This window comes from Scyliorhinus canicula, chromosome 12 (assembly GCF_902713615.1).
Source record: "Scyliorhinus canicula chromosome 12, sScyCan1.1, whole genome shotgun sequence".
Lineage (NCBI taxonomy): Eukaryota > Metazoa > Chordata > Chondrichthyes > Carcharhiniformes > Scyliorhinidae > Scyliorhinus > Scyliorhinus canicula.
The window spans coordinates 159270118-159290036 of record NC_052157.1 but is presented as its reverse complement, the minus strand read 5'-3'; the positions used below and the strand labels follow the sequence as shown (position 1 = coordinate 159290036).

General features: G+C 44.6%; 1 protein-coding gene across 3 annotated transcripts in view; it reads left to right on the top strand.

Moving 5' to 3' along the window:
• The window catches only part of bcas3 (BCAS3 microtubule associated cell migration factor), a 1085633-nt gene that overhangs the window by 412227 nt on the left and 653487 nt on the right, over window positions 1-19919 (top strand). For all 3 annotated transcript variants that reach the window (XM_038814687.1, XM_038814685.1, XM_038814686.1), the window contains exon 15: window positions 779-1043. In XM_038814687.1, coding sequence (XP_038670615.1) covers window positions 779-1043 — 265 coding nt within the window. The remainder of the gene's footprint in view (window positions 1-778; window positions 1044-19919) is intronic.

The following is a 19919-nucleotide window of genomic DNA, read 5'->3' as shown; positions in this document are numbered from 1 at the left end:
TCATGCACCAGGCTAGCAGTGTTGGCCTGTGTCAAGTGATGCCGCCGTCATCTCCTGCGCCCCTAACCTCTGAGACTCCTCCAAGTGGCTATGGATCTGCTGGAGTGACACTGACATCTCCCTTTGAATGCCCTGACCACAACCTAACGTCTCCATCAGCTCCGTGAATACCTCTTCTATAGGCTCAGCATCAGACTGGGTGCTGGGCTCCAGCAGATTTCCGACTGCTGTCTCGTCTGGGGATTTCTGCCTCCACCTGATGTGCACGCATGTTCCGCACGCATGAGTGCGGCCTCAACAGGGATCTTGGATTCATGTTGCATTACATCCACCCCCCACCATCTGGTCTGGACTTGCAAAATCTTACCAACTGTTCTGGCTTGAGACAATTCACACCTCTTTAACCTGTGATTATCCCTCTCCCTGGATCTGTAATGATTTGATTACCTGCAAATGCTCGCATTCCAAGCATTGTCCAGCATCTCTGACTTTGTCTATATAAATGTTTCTGGAACATACCTCTCCATTCACCTGAGGAAGGAGCTGTGCTCCGAAAGCTCGTGTTTGAAACAAACCTGTTGGACTTTAACCTGGTGTTGTAAGACGTTTTACTGATGTGCACCAGCAGCAGTGTAGTGCTCACCAGATTGTGGTTTTATTGCATGTCAAGGTATCTGTTGTAGTTTGATACAATTGAATGGCTTGTTCAATCATTTCAGAGTACACGTAAGATTCAGCTACATTACTGTGAGTCTGTATTTCCATACCTGTGTTCCAGGTGCAAGATATTTGCTTCAGCCAGGACTGTCGCTGGGTGGTAATCAGCACACTCCGGGGTACCTCGCATGTGTTTCCAGTAAATCCTTATGGTGGGCAACCCTCTGTGCGAACGCACATGTCCCCTCGTGTGGTGAATCGCATGAGTCGATTCCAGAAGAGTGCTGGGCTGGAAGATATTGAACAGGAGCTGTCGACCAAACAAGGCGGGCGCTGCAGTCCAGTGACTGGTCTCTCAAGCAGCCCCTCTGGGTCACCACTTCACAGTGAGTATCAGTTCATTTTTCTTAAAGCAAGAGATTACATTAAAGCTGCTGTAATCCTTTCTTAACAATCAGCCTGCCAGTTCCAGATCTGCTTCATACCTTTACTATCAGATCCACACCAAGCAGACATTTCCAAAGCACAATTGGCTAGAGAACAAATACTTCTGATAACAAATGAAATGTGTTATGCTTTGTACCCTCTGTGAGTGATAGCTTACTGGTTCCACATTGATTCTTTCCTATAATTCATTTGATTATGTGAAATGTTGCTGAATTGATTTGAGACTGTGCAAACCAGAACAAGGGGGCTTTTTGCAATGTGTTATTTTTGGGGCCAGAAGTAGACTTTTCTGTGGGCAAGTGTGAGCCTCACTACCATTTAAATTACCATTTCACAACTTCAGGTGAGGCTCTTTCCAACCTGCACATGTGGAATAGGCATATCGATAATCCCGGGAGCTGAGCTACAGGGAGACTATTGTTCGACATATATATCTACAATTACTTGGCACTAGTTTTTGGCACATTATGTTCCATGCAATTCTTTCCACATTTTTCTCTCTTAGTATTTTTATTTTACCTAATTATTCTTGGTTTTTGCTGTATGTTTAGTTTACACAGTATTAACTGCACAGAAACATGCCATTCGGCCCTCCAGGCACTTGCCAATGCCTATGCTCCTCCCTTCTTTCATTATCCAACTCCATCAATGTATCATTTCAACCACACTGTTCAAAGTGATGCAGATTGGTAGCCTCTGAGAGTTTTAATCATCCTGCACGGTTTGGGGCTGTTTAGCTCACAGGGCTAATCGCTGGCTTTGAAAGCAGACCAAAGCAAGGCCAGCAGCACGGTTCAATTCCCGTAACAGCCTCCCCGAACAGGCGCCGGAATGTGGCGACTCGGGGCTTTTCACAGTAACTTCATTTGAAGCCTACTCGTGACAATAAGCGATTTTCATTTCATTTTGCGAAACAAATAATTTCTGCACACCTGTTAATACTTTAGGACTTGTGTTTTTACAACCCTCCACTCGTGGCTGCGCAATTCAGAGATTTGTTTTCACTGCCTTCATTTACAAGATGTGGAGATGCTGGTGTTGGACTGGGGTGAGCACAGTAAGAAGTCTTACAACACCAGGTTAAAGTCCAACAGGTTTGTTTTGAATCACTAGCTATCGGAGCACTGCTCCTTCCTCAGGTGAATGAAGAGGCATATTCCAGAAACATATATATAGACAAAGTCAATGATGCAAGACAATGCTTTGAAAGCAAGCATTTGCAGGTAATGAGCATCTCCAAGAAGATCGCGTATATAGGCACTGTCATTAAGTTTCTACAAAGATGCAAGAAAGCAGACAAGATCCCGAAAGGGCTACAGATCACAAACCCACTCAAGTCAACCTACAACGCAGACTACGCTGAGAGACTCCGTCGTCGCACCTCTCTCACACTCCTCAACCACCTCGTACACCAGCTCTACAACAGACGCCGCAACCTGGAAACCAAGATAGAGTCCATATTCTCAACTTGCGCTCAGGACGCAGCAGACCAGCTTTGGAAGACCACCAAACAGATGAGACAGCGATACTACGCCACATATATGCACACCAAGAACAGGAAGCTTGAGAAACTAGGCATCAATACCAGCAGCAACCAAGCCTCCCCCGGTACCACAGTAGAAAACAATACAGGGAAATCTATTGTCGACTTGTCGGACTACACCCTTCAACCAGATGAAATCGAAGTCCTCAGCAGACGGCTCAATTTCTGCACCACTAACCAAAATGGACCCCATCAGTCTCGCGGCAGACATGGAGGAATTCATCAGGTGAATGAGGCTCCGGGAATTCTTCCACAGACCACAAAAGGCCGACAGCGAACCCAATGAGTCAAACAATGAACCGGAACAGCAGACCGAGAGATCTGCAGTGCGGCAACCGAAGAGGAAAGAGTCGAATTGGACCCCTCCGGAAAGCCGCTGCCCTAGGCTCGACATGTATGCTCAAGCCGTCAGGAGTCGCATCAATGCCAGATTCATCAGTCGCATTCACAAGACAGTCCCGAACGTCACCCAAGCACAACGCAACGCCATCCGCGCTCACAAGACCAACCGCAACATCGTCATCAAACCAGCAAACAAAGGAGGGGCCACCTTACTGAACAGAATGGACTACTGCAAAGAGGTGTACCGATAACTCAACAACCAGGAACACTGCAGACAGTTACCCGCAGATCTGACCAAGGAACACACCCGCCAACTCAACAGACTGATCAAGACCTTGGATCCAGACCTTCAGAGCACCCTACATGCTCTCATCCCACGTAGGAGATCTCTATTGCCTCCCGAAAATACACAAGGCCAATACATCAGGCTGTCCTATCGTATCAGGCAATGGCACCCTGTGTGAGAACATCTCTGGCTACATCGAGGGCATCTTGAAACCCATCGTTCAAGGAACGCCCAGCTTCTGTGGCGACACAACGGACTTCCTGCAGAAACTCAGCATCCATGGACCAGTTGAACCAGGAACATTCCTCGTCACAATGGAAGTCTCTGCACTCTACACCAGATTCCCCCATGACGACGACATTGCTGCAACAGCCTCAGTACTCAACACCGACAACTCCAGACGTAGTTCTGCAACTCATCCACTTCATTCTGGATCACAACGTCTTCACCTTCGACAATAAGTTTTTCATCCAGATGCATGGAACAGCCATGGGGACCAGATTCGCACCTCAATATGCCAACATCTTCGTGCACAAGTTTGAATAAGACTTCCTCACCGCACAGGACCTCCAACCTATGTTATACACCAGGTACATGGATGACGTTTTGTTCCTTTGGACCCACGGCGAAGAATCACTGAAACGACTACACGATGACATCAATATGTTCCATCCCACCATCAGACTCACCATGGACTACTCTCCAAAATCGGTTGCATTCTTGGACACACTCATCTCCATCACGGATGGTCACCTCAGCAATTCGCTTTACTGCAAGCCCACAGATAACCCCACGATGCTCCATTTCTCCAGCTTCCACCCGAAAAACATTAAAGAAGCCATCCCATATGGACAAGCCCTCCATATACACAGTATCTGCTCAGACGAGTAGGAGCGTAACAGACATCTACAGACGCTGAAAGATGCCCTCGTACGAACAGGATATGGCGCTCGACTCATCGATCAACAGTTCCAACGCGCCACAGCAAAAAACTGCACCGACCTCCTCAGAAGACAAACATGGGACACAACCGACAGAGTACCCTTCGTCATCCAGTACTTCCCCAGAGCGGAGAAACTACGACATCTTCTTCGCAGCCTTCAACACGTCCTCGATGAAGATGAACTTCTTGCTAAGGTCATCCCTACACCCCCACTACTTGCCTTCAAACAACCGCGCAACCTCAAACAAACCATTGTTTGCAGCAAACTACCCAGCCTTCAGAACAGCGACCACGACACCACAGAACCCTGCTATGGCAATCTCTGCAAGACATGCCAGATCATCGACATGGGTACCACTATTACACGTGAGAACACCACCCACCAGGTACGCGGTACATACTCGTGCGACTCGGCCAACGTTGTCTACCTCATACGCTGCAGGAAAGGATGTCCCGAAGCGTGGTACATTGGCGAGACCATGCAGACGCTGCGACAATGGATGAACGGACATCGTGCAACAATTGCCAGACAGAAAAGTTCCCTTCCAGTCGGGGAACATTTCAGCAGTCAAGGGCATTCAGCCTCTGATCTCTGGGTAAGCGTTCTCCAAGGCGGCCTTCAGGACGCGCGGCAACGCAAAATCGTCGAGCAGAAACTTACAGCCATGTTCTGCACACATGAGTATGGCCTCAACCGGGACCTGGGATTCATGTCGCATTACATTCACCCCCACCATCTGGCCTGGGCTTGCGCAATCCTACCAATTGTCTTGGCTTGAGACAATTCACACCTCTTTAACCTGGGGTTACCCCCATCTCTGGATCAGTAAAGACTTATTTACCTGCAAATGCTCGCATTCTAAACATTGTCTTGCATCTTTGACTTTGTCTATATATATGTTTCTGGAACATACCTCTTCGTTCACCTGAGGAAGGAGCAGTGCTCCAAAAGCTAGTGATTTGAAACAAACCTGTTGGACTTTAACCTGTTGTTGTAAGACTTCTTACTGTCTTCATTTACAAGAAAAGTTATCACAGAATTGGACCATCTGCTGCAGGGTGGTCGGCAGACACTACCTTAAGGAGATCTGCTCTTCCTGTAACAACAAGACTACCGCAGCATTACTTCCATGCTACCAGATCCTTCTAGGGCACTATAAAAGTGAACCTATAGACCGACCAATCTGTACTGCTTACATGTATGAAACAATCGACAACTGCTGTGTTTGCAAAGAGCAACACCTTGATCACTTTTCCTGTGGAAATGAGGCATCAGATGGACATAGCATCGACCTTTCACTGGGTGGCAGCGTACATAACACTCAAGTGAGAATTAGAGCTCCTTGTGTTCAACTCCATAGTTTAGAGGAACACAAAGTGCTTGCATGCAGTTAATATGCAGGTGGTATCTGAAACATCACTATGCTGTTAACATCTCTGTCCAGCATTCCACAGTGTCTGCATTATTTAAGATTGAACACTGGGTGTTAGGCTCTTAGCATCACAGGCGGGTAATTAGTCAGAAGTTGATAGTGGACTGCGTGAGGAGTTGTTAGGGCAGATGATTCAAAAGCTTGGTCAAAGAGGTAGGTTTTAAGGAGTCTCCCAAAGGAGGTGAGATAAGTGCGGAGATCAAGTGAGGAGATTCCAGAGCTTAGGCCTTAGGCAGCTGAAAGCACAGTCACCAGTGAGAAAATAAATCAGGAATGCATAAGAATCCAGTATTGGAGATTTTAAAGGTTTGTCGGGCTGGAGGGCATTGCATAGGGAGGAATGGAACCATGGAACATTTTGAAAATTAATGAAAATGTTAAAATGGAAGCACGTTGGACCAGGAACCACTCATGTTGTTGGAACTATCGCTGAGCAACAATTCAATGACTTATAACCCTCAGATTTTAAACTGGAACAGTTTTTAATTCCTGAATTAGAATTCAAATTGTTGCTTTTTAAATAGAGAGTGCTCAGCATTTAAAGTTCAATTGGTGTTGCAATCAATGGAGTGTGGTCCCTAAAGCAGGACATTTGAACCCTAACTCTGAAATGGGCGCACTTTTGAATTCTGTTTCTGAGATAGATGCCACAAGTTGGTAGTTTTGGCTGAATGGTCTTCATTAGGATTTGCCTCTTAGAAAGGTTTATAAGAGATAGGATGTATAATCATCTGGAAAGGAATAATTTGATTAGAGATAGTCAACATGGTTTTGTGAAGGGTAGATCATGCCTCACAAACCTAATTGAGTTCTTCTAGAAGGTGACCAAACAGGTGGATGAGGGTAAAGCAGTTGATGTGGTGTATATGTATTTCAGTAAAGCGTTTGATAAGGTTCCCCAAGGTAGGCTATTGCAGAAAATACAGAGGCATGGGATTCAGGGTGATTTAGCAGTTTGGATCAGAAATTGGCTAGCTGATAGAAGACAAAGGGTGGTGGTTGATGGGAAATGTTCTGACTGGTGTCCAGTTACTAGTGGTGTACCACAATAATCTGTTTTGGGGCCACTGCTGTTTGTCATTTTTATAAATGACCTGGAGGAGGGCGTAGAAGGATGGGTGAGTAAATTTGCAGATGACACTAAAGTCGGTGGAGTTGTGGACAGTGTAGAAGGATGTTACAAATTACAGAGGGACAGAGATAAGCTGCAGAGCTGGGCTGAGAGGTGGCAAATGGAGTTTAATGCAGAATAACAGGAAGACAGAGTACTGGGCTAATGGTAAGATTCTTGGTAGTGTGGACGAACAGAGAGATCTCGGTGTCCATGTCCATAGATCCCTGAAAGTTGCCACCCAGGTTGAGAGGGTTGTTAAGAAGGTATACGGTGTGTTAGCTTTTATTGGTAGAGGAATTGAGTTTCGGAGCCATGAGGTCATGTTGCAGTTGTACAAAACTCTGGTGCGGCCGCATTTGGAGTATTGCGTGCAGTTCTGGTCGCCACATTATAGGAAGGATGTGGAAGCATTGGCAAGGGTACAGAAGAGATTTACAAGGATGTTGCCTGGTATGGAGGGAAGATCATATGAGGAAAGGCTGAGGGACTTGAGGCTGTTTTCATTAGAGAGAAGAAGGTTAAGAGGTGACTTAATTGAGGCATACAGGATGATCAGAGGATTAGATAGGGTGGACATTGAGAGCCTTTTTCCTCGGATGGTGATGTCCAGCATGAGGGGACATAGTTTTAAATTGAGGGGAGATAGATATAGGACAGATGTCAGAGGTAGGTTCTTTACTCAGAGAGTAGTAAGGGCGTGGAATGCCCTGCCTGCAACAGTAGTGGACTCCCCAACACTAAACGCATTCAAATGGTCATTGGATAAACATATGGACGATAAGGGAATAGTGTAGAGGGACTTTAGAGGGGTTTCACAGGACGGTGCAACATCGAGGGCCGAAGGGCCTGTACTGCGCTGTAATGTTCAATGTTCTATGTTCTGTACAAATATTCCATACTAAATTGAAATGCCTAGTCCAGAATATTCGGGCCTGATTGAATGGAACTGAAATGGAGTCCCGTTTCGGGCGAATGAGGCAAGTGTTTTCCGGTGTATGCAGTGCCGAGAGCAACCGCTATTAAAAGGGACTCTGCTTCATTTCTGTGTCTTAGCAAGGAACGCCCCACCAAGGCCGCACTTAGGCTCAGTCCCTGCACTAAAGAGCTCAGCTTGCCAATGCAGGAAGAGATCAGTGGTACCCGATCTGCAGACCCTTCCCTCACAACACTCCAAATGACTAATTAGGGGGTCCTCTGCACCCCACCCCTCAAGGGCAGGGCACCCCCAGTCCGATTCCCCTGCACAGGCAAGATGCCACCTAGGCACTGCTGCGGTTGCACCCGGGTGGCACTGCCAGGGTGCCAGACTGGTAGCGCCACAGTGCCCGGGTAGAATTGGGTGCCAGGGTACCACCCTGCCCAGAGCCCAATCACCACGGGGCCTGGGCCTCCAGTCTCTTGGAATCACAAGCTTTCAGAGCACTTCACCTGATGACAAGCTTGTGATTTCAAATAAACCTGTTGGACAGTCTGGTGTAGTGAGACTTCTTAAATATGCAGATTGCGATGCGTTGCAAGATCTCTTTAGATTTTGGGAGGCGTAATGAGCTTCGTAAATCTCGTGAGAGGCCACTCGTGAAATTTACGTGGCCTCGTCACGCCCGACTTGAGAGGTGTGATTGCATCCTTAGTCTCAGTATTTATAGTGTTGTTCTATTTGTTTGGAATTTAATTGCCAATCTTTTCACTTGTTTGTCATATATCATAATACCGAACATACCAATTGATCCTTGTCTATAAACCTGAGGAACGTTCACCCAGTTTTTGGTTGTGTTATCTTATTTAAGAACTTCCGAATTTGTAAAGTTGCTGTGTCTCATGGCCCCTCTTGAAAAACCTGCTTGTTTGTCCCTTTTTCCTGTGCAAGGCACAGTCTTGTTTCAATATCTGACGTTGAAATCTTTATCAGGGTGTGTTTCGGATCTTACAGTGGACGTTCAGTCTGGTTTCGCAGTTGCCTACTCCCCGGCCGCGTGTGGCCCCTTATAGAAACACGAACTAAGGAAAACTCTTAATTCACAGCTGATAAGGAGACACTTCCTGCATAGCCTAACAAGCCAACACAAACTTTGTTCGGATTCCTTTGTATTTTATCTGTTAACACACCCCGTTGTATTTTTGTAAGTCAATAGGCGGGTGACGAAGTGCACTAATTATGATATCGGCACACAATTGCTGACCCCTGGCTTAGATCCTGCTCGTACTGTGAGCACAAGCACAATGTACTGAAATGACATCTACTTCCTGTAAGGTTAGCGAATACATGCTAATGTTATCACACTGAAAATATAATTGACCTCATAGTGTCAAGTAAGGAGATGCAGTGTCTGAAGTTGGCACATACCATGGGCTCTTGGGATTAGATACAAAAGCGAATTTACAGTGGAACAAGGCGGGTGCTGAAAAAAAATGCCACTGTTTGTTGCTTTGATGGATATGTATAGAGGAACTTCAAGGTCAAACATTGTAATATTCTAGTTGTGCTTTTTTTCAGTTCCGCAATTTTCCTCATGCCAGCCCAAAAAGAGAAAGCCTGGCACTCCAGACTGTAACGAGACCCTCTCCAGAAGCTGTCTTGTTTTTCCTTTTCAGTATTGTTAATTACAGTTTCAACTTAGCTCCGTGGTAACTTTCTCACCTCTGTCAGCGGGATGCGAGTTTGAACTGAAATCCATGATTTGATGGCACAATCAAAGCTCATGCTCCACTGCAGTACCGAGGGAGTGCTGTATTGTCAGAGCTGCTGTCCTTAAGCTGAGTTGCTAAAGTGAGCTTCCGAATCCATGTTCAGGTGGACATTCTGAATCTGAGAACATTGCCTGGCCAGCTTCAGCCAGTGCCATCCCATAAAAACGTTAAGTACTCAGTCTCCTCATTGCTGTTTGTAGGATTGTGCATTCTGTTGAGTAGCTGTTGTGGCTGCCTGTATAACAACATGCATTACTTTTCAAAATGAGGAAATGTTTTGAGGTACGCTAAAATGCCCTTTAAATGAAAATCTTTCTTCTTTCACTCACTCACCTTTCAGCTTGATAGTTTAAAAAAAAGCCTTAGCTAATCTAAAATGCAAAACAGAATATGCTGGGAAACACTCAGCAAGTCGAGCAGCATCTGTGGAGAGAGACTGTGTGACTCGAAGAATAGTTGTATTGGATTTGAAACATTAACTCTGTTTCTTGTTCTGGATGCCAATTCAAGCCACACCCACAAACAGATCTTTTAATGTCTGCAGCCCAGGACTGCTGTAGGCGAGATATGGCCCCCCAAAGCAGGAAGAGTGCAGGCCACAAGTTTCGTGACGCCTCATTGGGTCACCTGGATGCTGTCGAGGCCTGCAGCGACCTTCGGAACCTTTGGGATGGGCGACAGATGTCCAACTCAGGCATCAACCCGGCTTGGGGAGAGATGTCTGTGGCAGAGTACCATCTCAGCCTGTGGAAGAACAGCATAGAATCCTGCAAACAGACAAATTATATCATCTGCAGATCAGGGTAATTCAACCTTCTCATGCCTCTCAACTTACACTCTCACAAGCCCCTCACACATTCACAGGATGACAGTCCACAAAGATCGCAGAAGGGACATCACCACTCACTTTCCCGCACACAGCCTGAGATCTCCAACTGGACTCGCATCCTCTGTGCAGTTCATGTGCACAGCTCTACTCAGCACCCACACAAGGTAGGCATCCTTATCTTATACTTTGGCATGCCTCCTGCTCACACTCCATCTGTCTTCATGCAGACCAAGCTCACTCATAATAAAAGGGAGAGTTCCAAGACCGGTAGTGGAATGCCAGAGATCAGGGCCCTCACCTAGTATGAGGAGTGTGCAGTAGACCTGGCCGGAGAGGACCAGAACTGTGCCTCTGGCGATGGTGAGGTCGGCGGTACACACCCAAATGTGAACCCTGCACTAGCTGATCCTTCAGTCAGCGAGATTGTGAGTGCAATGTCATGTTTTCAAGTCCGTTGCCATGCATTGCTTATCTCAACTCTCTTTCATAGGCAGCACAGCCAGGTGCCCCAGGGACACTGGGAGCCAGCTTTTCACATCCAACCCCTGACACTTCGGGCTGGATTGTTCTGCCCCACCCTCCTCAAGAATGCCACGGGTGAGACACGGACAGTGGAGACGTCCATTAACCTGGGCGGGATTCTCCGGTCGCCGGGCAGATGCGTCCGGAGAATCCCGCTCTTTGGGTGAGGACCCATTTGTGGGTGACCCGTTTCAGCGTTCACCCACACTCTCCACAAACACAGAGAGACACTCCACAGTGGGACCTAGATCTAGGGCAGGCTCTGTGTCACAATCTGGTGAGCACAACACAGATTCTGATCCACAACTGGCTGAGGTAGGGACATCCCAGGTCACTCGTGCGGAGGACTGCTGGAGGCCAGGATTCTGCTGAGTCCCAGTCAGATAATGAGCCTATGGACTTGGTCTTCATGCAGATGTTGGAGCAGCAACAACAGAAACAGGAATATCAGGCAGAGTTGTCAGCTGCATTCCACAGATTGGAACATATGATGGAGGTGTCTGTCCACATTCAGTCTGAGGTAATAGCACATGCATGTCAGCGTAGCACGGTGGACACTATTAGGATGGCAGTGGTAATGGCAACTTTGGTCCAGGACCATAGCATAGCCCCTGTGCTGCTGTGGGAGTTGTACTCCATCACTATAGATACAGTTTTAAGTGGGTTCAATTTTGTATTTCTGAGCCTGGAAGGGTAAAATCTATAGTTAGATTCATGCTGGACAAAGGTGTCTGTATGTGTGGGGGTTGATTAAGTTCCAACTGTATTTCTATCATGCTTAGAAAGGGCTAAAGTGTAAAGAATAAATTAAATCCATAAGCATGTGGGCATTGTTTAGCAACAGGCCTTGTAAGGTCGAGAAACTTTTAAGTTTAATTAAGTTAATTTTATCTGAATTTGTGGGCAGTTGGAGACAGGACACTGGGGAGTGAACAGCTCGCAGCTCTGCCAGGAGAAGCTGGACCGGACAAGGGACCTGCAAAGATGCAAGCTTCCTAAGGAACAAGATACAATCCAGATAACCAGGAAATTGGGAGAGAAAGAACGTTTAAGATGACTGAAGTTAGAGATCAAGATATTATTCAGGAGATTTGGATTTGATTTATTGTCACGTGTACCAAGGAACAGTGAAAAGTATTGTTCTGCATACAGCCCAGACAGATTGTTCCATACCTGAAAAAATATAGGACATACATAAATACTCAATGTAAATAGATAGGCATTGGTGAAGCATACAGAATGTAATACTACTCAGTAGAGAAGATGTGTTAATGATCAGTTCAGTCCATAAGAGTATCATTTTATATCTCCTGCCCGATGGAAGAGGTTGGAAGAGAGAATAAGCCGGGTGGGAGGGGGTCTTTGATTATGCTGCCCGTTTTCCCAAGGCAGCGGGAGGTGCAGACAGAGTCAATGGATGGGAGGCAATTTCACGTGATGGACTGGGCTGTGTTCATAAGTCTCTGTAGTTTACTGTTTTGGGCCTAGCACTTCCCATACCACACTGTGATGCAGCCGGATAGGCTTTCTATGGTGCATCTGAAAAACATTGATAAGAGTCAATGTGGACATGCTGAATTTCCTTAGTTTCCTGCGTAAGTATAGTTGCTGTTATGCTTTCTTGGTTGTGGCGTCGACGTGAGTGGACCAGGCCAAATTGTTGGTGATGTGCATACCTAGGAATTTGAAACTGCTAACCATCTCCACCTCGGCACCATTGATGCAGACAGGGACGTGTATGATACTTTGATTCCTGAAGTCAATGACCAGCTATTTAGTTTTGCTGACCTTGAGGGAGAGATTGTTGTCGTTACACCGTGCCGCTAGGTTCTCTATCTCCCTCTTGTACTCTGACTCATCGTTGTTTGAATCTGACCCACGACAGCCGTGTCATCAGCAAATTTGTAGATGGAGTTGGAGTGGAATTTTGCCATACAGTTGTATGTGTATAGGGAGTTTAGTAGGGAGCTAAGTATGTAGCCTTGCAAGGCCCCAGCATTAAGCACTATCGTGGAAGAGAATTCAAGGAAGCGTAAACAAAGTGTTCTGAGTTAAAGAGACAATTGCAGCAACTAGATTTAAAGTGGGACAGCAGACTTCAGAGGTAGATGAAACATTTGATATAATTTTAATGCAGTCTGGGAATTGAGAGTTAAAGCAATTGTGAGCAGATTGCACAGCAGTCAAGAGAAAGAAATCCTAAAAGGGTTGTTGTAAAGTCCTGGACTGTTAAAAGTGGAGCAGAAGCTTTGTCTAAAAGTGTCAGTTGGAAAACCTGGCCTGGATTTTGGAATTTAAACCGCTAAGGACAAACATAAGTTAAAAGAAGAAATGAATGCGTCACTTTTGAAAGTATAATTTGAAGTCACTTGTGTGAAAGCCGGCGTTCACTGAGACAAGGTGGCTCACAGTATAAGAATCATATCGGGGCTTTGTTTAGGAGAAACCCACCGACATTCACTTGGGTTCAGTGAGGAGTGAGTCTTACCACAGTCATTTTGTGTGCTTAAAAGGGATTTTGTGTGTTAATGAGAGCATCGTACCTTAAGATGTACTTTGTAACCCATGTTAATCCTAAAACCAGTCTGTAATTGTTAAGCCGAAGGGGGAGCAAAGGATTACAATCCATTTTTTTCATGTTTAATTCATTTTTTTTCTCATTGCTAAAACTAATTAATGGTCTTTTGACTCTGTTCCTACACATATTATTTAAAAAAAAGAAAAGTTACGGTCTTTTGAGCCAAGGTTCTATTCTGGGATCTTCCCGAGTAATGAGGTTCCTGAGGCTTGTGGTGCTTTAGCCTCAAGTAGATGAGTGCACAAAATACAACAGCCAGAAAAATGAGCATTATTTACTAAAAGCATTGCCATGGAAATAACAATTGCCAGAGAGTCTGGGCATGATCGTTTTTTAAATGTAAATCGTAAATGACCCTTACTGTTCATGCACACACAAATTATTGCATCTATCAAACACAAAGGGTCAGATGAAGTGCTCCTATAAGTAAACAATGCAATTGTTCAGCCTGATTATGCTGATCCTGAACATTGTTGCCATAATGCCATCTGAGCATGCATGTCTGCACCCATATTCCTGTATCAGGTGTTGTTCACACAAGGATCGCAGATAAAGTTTCATGCAGATAAGTGTAAAGCATTGCACATGGGAAGCAAAGAAGAACAATGCACGTATACCACAAATGGTTTTAATTTGTTAAGGATGAACTTAAAAGAGACCTAGGAGTCTAAGTAGACTCAACATTCAATATATTCAACCAATGCAGGGGCAGCAATCGCCAAAGCTAACAGAATGTTGAACTACAAAGCTAAAATAGTTGAATACACCTTCAGAAGAAGTCATAATCAAACTGCTCAAAGCTTTCGTTAGACCACATCTTGCATACTGTGTCCAATTCTGACCACTGGAAAATGCAGCATGGCTGAGGAGACTTAAAATGCTAAATTGAATAATGCAGTGTAATATTTCTGATATGTTCATCAGCAGTAATGGAAGGTTTGCTTGGAGTGAGCCATGCACATAGTCATTTCATTGTATTTGTTTACAAGCTACCCCTGCATATCAGCAGCAATTCAAACTTGAGGTCTTTCCTGGGAAAAACGATTATAACTTGCATGCAGTCCACCTGCTTAATAAAAAAGCACAACCTGTGTTTGTGTAAATATGGTGCATTGTGTGAATGAGTAAGTTAAGCCTATCAATGTGTGGAGTAAGGCGGAGATTTGCATGCCATATCCAGTATATACAAATTTACTGGTGGTGCTTGCACATCTGTGACGATCACTGAACAACTGCAGTTAGTCAGCAGTTTGAATTGAATTTGCTTTTTTAAGGTTACAAATGCCTAAAATGCACCAGCAAAACAAATCTGAACTTTAGCCAGCCTTCAAAGAGGTTAAACAGTAACCTATTCATAGATGCATTTAAGGGGAAGCTAGATAAGCATATGAGCAAGTAAAGGATAGAAGGTTATACTGATAGGATTAGAAGAAGAGGATTGGGATGAGGCACATGTAGAACACAAATAACAGCATGGACCATTGGGCCGGATGGTCTGTTTCTCTGCTGTAGATGCCAGGCAATTCTAGGTAAAGGATGATGCTGAGGTCAGAAGATGACCTGTAAGAACTCTGTTCAAAGACAGACATATAAAAAATAAAAACATTTATACGTTTGGGCCAATTCAACAAAACATTGCAAAATTTTATCTTTACTTGGAAGACTTCAAAAAAAAGGATCTGAATCTTAAATTGAGAAATACGTTTCATAGTTGTATTGTTATTTACTTCCAGGTTGTCTTCATTTTGCGGGAATTAACATCTAACTCATAAGTGAAGAATGTTCTAATGGGGTCTTTCCCAGAGCCTGGTTTAAACCAGCTGATCTACTGCATTGTTATATGTGGTAATACATATCTGTGCATTGGCACCAGATGAAATTGTCATGACAGACTGCCTTGATGATCATATTATAGCAATTTTCTCAGGTATGACAAGTTATCTGTTGCACTTTAAGCAGGAAAAGTTTTTCCAGAAATAGAAACAGAAAATGCTGGAAATATTCGATAAGCCAACCTGAAATTTTAATTCTGTTTCCACAGATGCAATTTGACCTGCTGGGTATTTCTAGCAGTTTTTGGTTTTATTTTACACTGCCAGCATCTGCATCATTTTGTTTTCGCTTTAAGGTTCCTTCAGGTTTGACTTTCTCAAATACTGCAGTTATTTTGCTATTTTGCTATTCTTTGGTTCCTTTTGTCTTGTCAATGTTCCTGCATTGGATCTTCTGATGCCCTTACTGGTAACGTTTTTCCTCAACCCTTTAAACCTAGTCTCACATTGATTAGTTTTATCATAAGAGTTTTACATCACAGAAAGAGGTCTTTCGGCCCATCATGTCTGTGTCGGCCATCAAACACCTGTCTATTCTGATCCCATTTTCCAGCACTTGGTCCGTAGCCTTGTGTGCTATAGTGTTTCAAGTACTCATCTAAATGCTTCTTAAATGCCCCCCTCTCCCCCAGCCTGCTCTGCTCTAAGGAGAACCCCAACCTATCCAACATCTCTTCAGAGCTGAAATGCTCGAGCCCAGGCAACATCCTGGTGAATCTCCTCTGCTCCCTTTCTAGTGCAATCACATCCTTTGTAATTCTGCCAGAGTACCCGATGGGGATGGTAGCTCAATACTGTTTCCAAACACTTTTCATTTGTATGAACATGGTAGCTTTCTGTGTCCTGGTCAAAATTTTAAAATGGATTGCCACTCAGTAAAGATTTTGGAAGAAAGGATATTCAACACCAGTAATTGTGGAAGGACACTGGGAGGTTTCCTGATAATATCTAGTTTGACTTTTCATGTAACTGACATTCCATTCTGCCTACCCACATGGCTTCTCAATGGATGGATTTAGATAGTCTAGGAGATTGGGCCAAAATTTGGCAGATGGAGTTTAATGTAGGTAAGTATGAGGTTATCCATGTTTGCCAAAAAATAGAAAGTAATATTATGATCTAAATGGAAAGCAGATTCGAAATGCGTCTGGGCAGAGGGATCTGGGTGTCCTTGTTCATGAATCGCAGAAAGTTGGTACGTAGGTACAGCATATTATTAAAAAGGCAAATGGAATGTTAGCATTTATTACAAAAGAACTGGACTATAAAAGTAGAGAAGTGTTGTTGCAATTGTAAAGGGTGTTGGTGTGACCACATATGGAGTATCGTGTCCAGTTTTGGTCTCCTTATTTGAGGAAAGATGTGGTGGCATTGGAGGCAGTTCAGAAGGTTCACCAGATTGATTCTGAGGATAACATGGTTGACGTATAGATTTCATAGAATTTACAGTGCAGAAGGAGGCCATTCGGCCCATCGAGTCTGCACCGGCTCTTGGAAAGGGCACCCTACCCAAGGTCTACACCTCCACCCTTTCCCCATAACCCAGTAACCCTACCCAACACTAAGGGCAATTTTGGACACTAGGGCAATTTATCATGGCCAATCTACCTAACCTGCGCATCTTTGGACTGTGGGAGGAAACCGGAGCACCCGGAGGAAACCCACGCACACACTGGGAGGATGTGCAGACTCCGCACAGACAGTGACCCAAGCCGGAATCGAACCTGGGACCCTGGAGCTGTGAAGCAATTGCGCTATCCACAATGCTACCGTGACATATGAGGTGAGATTGAACAGGATACTCGCTGGAGTTTAGAAGGATGAAAGGGGATCTGATCTAGGTATACAAAATATTAAAAGGAATTGATAAAGTAAACGTAGACCAAATGTTCCCCCTTATGGGGCAATCTAGAATGAGAGGCCACAGATATAGGTTGAGAGGTGGTAGATTTAAAACTGAGATGAGGACGAACTACTTCTCGCAGAGGGTGGTGAATTTGTGGAACTTGCTGCGCCATAGTGCGGTGGAGTCAGAATCATTAAATGGTTTCAAGAAGGCTATATATATATTTCTGATAAAAATGGGGAACAGGTAGGGAGTTGGATTTGAGACCAGGAAGAAATGAGCCATGATCTGACTGAATGTCGGAGCAGGCTCAAAGGGCTGAATTGGAAACTTCTACTCCTAATTCCTATGTTCCAGCCAAAAGTTGTGGCTGACCAAAAAATATCCTAATCTCTTTCATAGCGCTACCATTACAGACCAATTTACATTTCAGGGTCAGACTAATGGTGTGCTGGATCAGGTGGGTGTCCATAAATTTAGAAAAAAGGAAGACTTGCATATTCCCAGCACCTTTCACAACAACAGGATATCCAAAGCACTTTACAGTCAGGAGTGTAGTCACTATAGCATGAAGGAAACTCAGCAGCCAGTTTGTGTGCAGCAGCCTCCCAGACAGCAGTGTAGTAAGAGTTGGAAAATCTTTTTTTCAGTGATGTTGGTTGAGGAATAAATATTGGTCAGGACTCCAGGGAGAACTCTCTTCCTTTTCTTCGAAACAGTGCCATGGGATCTTCATACCCACCGGAAAGGGCAAACCTTGGGCAGAAGGGGACAAGAAAAAAACGTGTGATTGTGTGGATTTGTACATAAATCCATCTAAATCTCATGGATTGCTTTTATGTCATCCTTAATGAAAATCTTTTTGTATGAATTTCCCCTATATTAATATATATGCTCTCACTTGATTTTTTATTTCCCCAGTGAAAAGAATTTATGGGTGTAGTGTGGTCAGAAATTGACCATTCACTCCTGTGACCTAGGTTCCGGTCCAATTGGATGTTGGGCGTTGGAAAGCCTCAATCCAGTTCATACTGGACATGGGCATGGAGCACGAAATCTCTCCTAACATCTCATGGAATGACAATCTCATTCCGAGATTGGGGTGCAGAATGGCTGGTGTGAGAAATGACACAGTAAAGTGACTTACTGAAATTCATAGAATTCTTACAGTGCAGAGGGAGGCCATTCCATCCTGCCTAATGAGTCTTCACTGACCCTCTGAAAAAGCACCCAGCCAAGGCCCATTCCTCGCCCTATCCCTGTAACCTAACCTGTACATCCCTGAACATGAAGCGGCAATTTAGAACGGTCAATCCACCTAATGTGCACAATTTCGGCTGTGGGAGGAAACTGGAACACCCGGAGGAAACCCATGCAAACACTGGGAGAAAGTGCAAACTCCACACAGTCACGCAAGGCTGGAATTGAACCCGGGTCCCTGGCGCTGTGTGGCAGCAGTGCTAACCACTGTGTCACCGTGCTACCCCACCACCGTGCGTTCATAGAATTCCTACAGTGCAGAAGGAGGCCATTCGGTTTGGAGCTTTGCCTTACCTGACCTGGGAGTGCAAAATACTAATGCTGGAAAAGGAATTTTAACCTACCCTGCCCAGCAAGAGTGGACAGGCAAGCACTTAAAATAGCTGTATAAAGATTACCACCCCCAAGCCTTGTCCATATGTGTTAATTGGAGCCCTATGACATCCATTGGACCCCTGTGGCATTTTAATTGGCTGCTGAATCCAGCATGTCACTTTGCTAGGTAAAGCTTTGTCGGGAAGAAGGTATTTCCAAAGCTTTCTTCGTTGGGGCCAGGCGGGACAGAAATTACCTGCTGTAGATGGGAGGGTATGGGGAGAATTAAAATCAACTCCATAGTCAAGGTATATGCAGATGAGGAAAGCCATTCGGTCCATCTTAGGAAAGTCAGTCGAGTAGCACTGAAGTGATGTGCCTCCTGGCGACATGGTGTTACAAATGAACCTAGTCAGTACTGGACTACTAAACTTAATCCACATCATAATTAAATGCTGCATCCTGCATGTAGTTGCATCCAGGTTTTTGTATGTGTTTTTAAAACAAAATGAATGTGTAGCTTTATGATCAGGTTGGTGCACTAATGCCAAATTTTTGTAATTTTACAGCCTCTCATACACTGTTTGAAAGCTGGCCAGCTGGGGGCGATATGTTTTCAGTTTTACTCTGCCCCGTACTGGTCACCTTACGTTCCTCCTTGTCCTCTTAGCTTTGTTTCAACACGAGGAGCATTTCTGACTCTGATGTGTCCCTGACTGTAAACTGCTGTAATAGTGTTGCTGCAGTGGGGAATGGGTAAATTCCATTTACCGATGGAATACAGCGCATACTTATAGCATGAGCTAATATGCAAGTACTCAGGAATTAAAGAACAGTATTCTTTTTACTTCTAATCTCAAACTGTACATCAAAACATAATATGAAGTATAAAATAATGCACTGTACAGGTACGAGTTCTGGATACATTTGTATTTACTTCCGGTTAGCGAAGTGACGATTCGTGTTGGGGCACATTGGAAGTTCCGGCTGATAGAGAATACTGGTTTGTACAGTGCAGTTTACTGATTTTCTTTTCTTTATTCTTCTAAAAATTTATCATAGGATAAACAATAGAATTTCAAGACTGTGACTTGAAAAATGTTAAAATTAGTCTGTTGTAGTCACGCAGATAATGTCATCCAGTTTATCTACTCATTTGAAACATTGGTGCTTTAAGTGAATAAAACCACTGTCCACATATGTGTGAGATGACAGGCTGGATTCTCCGCCTCCTGCTGCCGGTAGAGGGGTTCCTGATGTGCCAGAGAATCCAGCGTCGGGAGA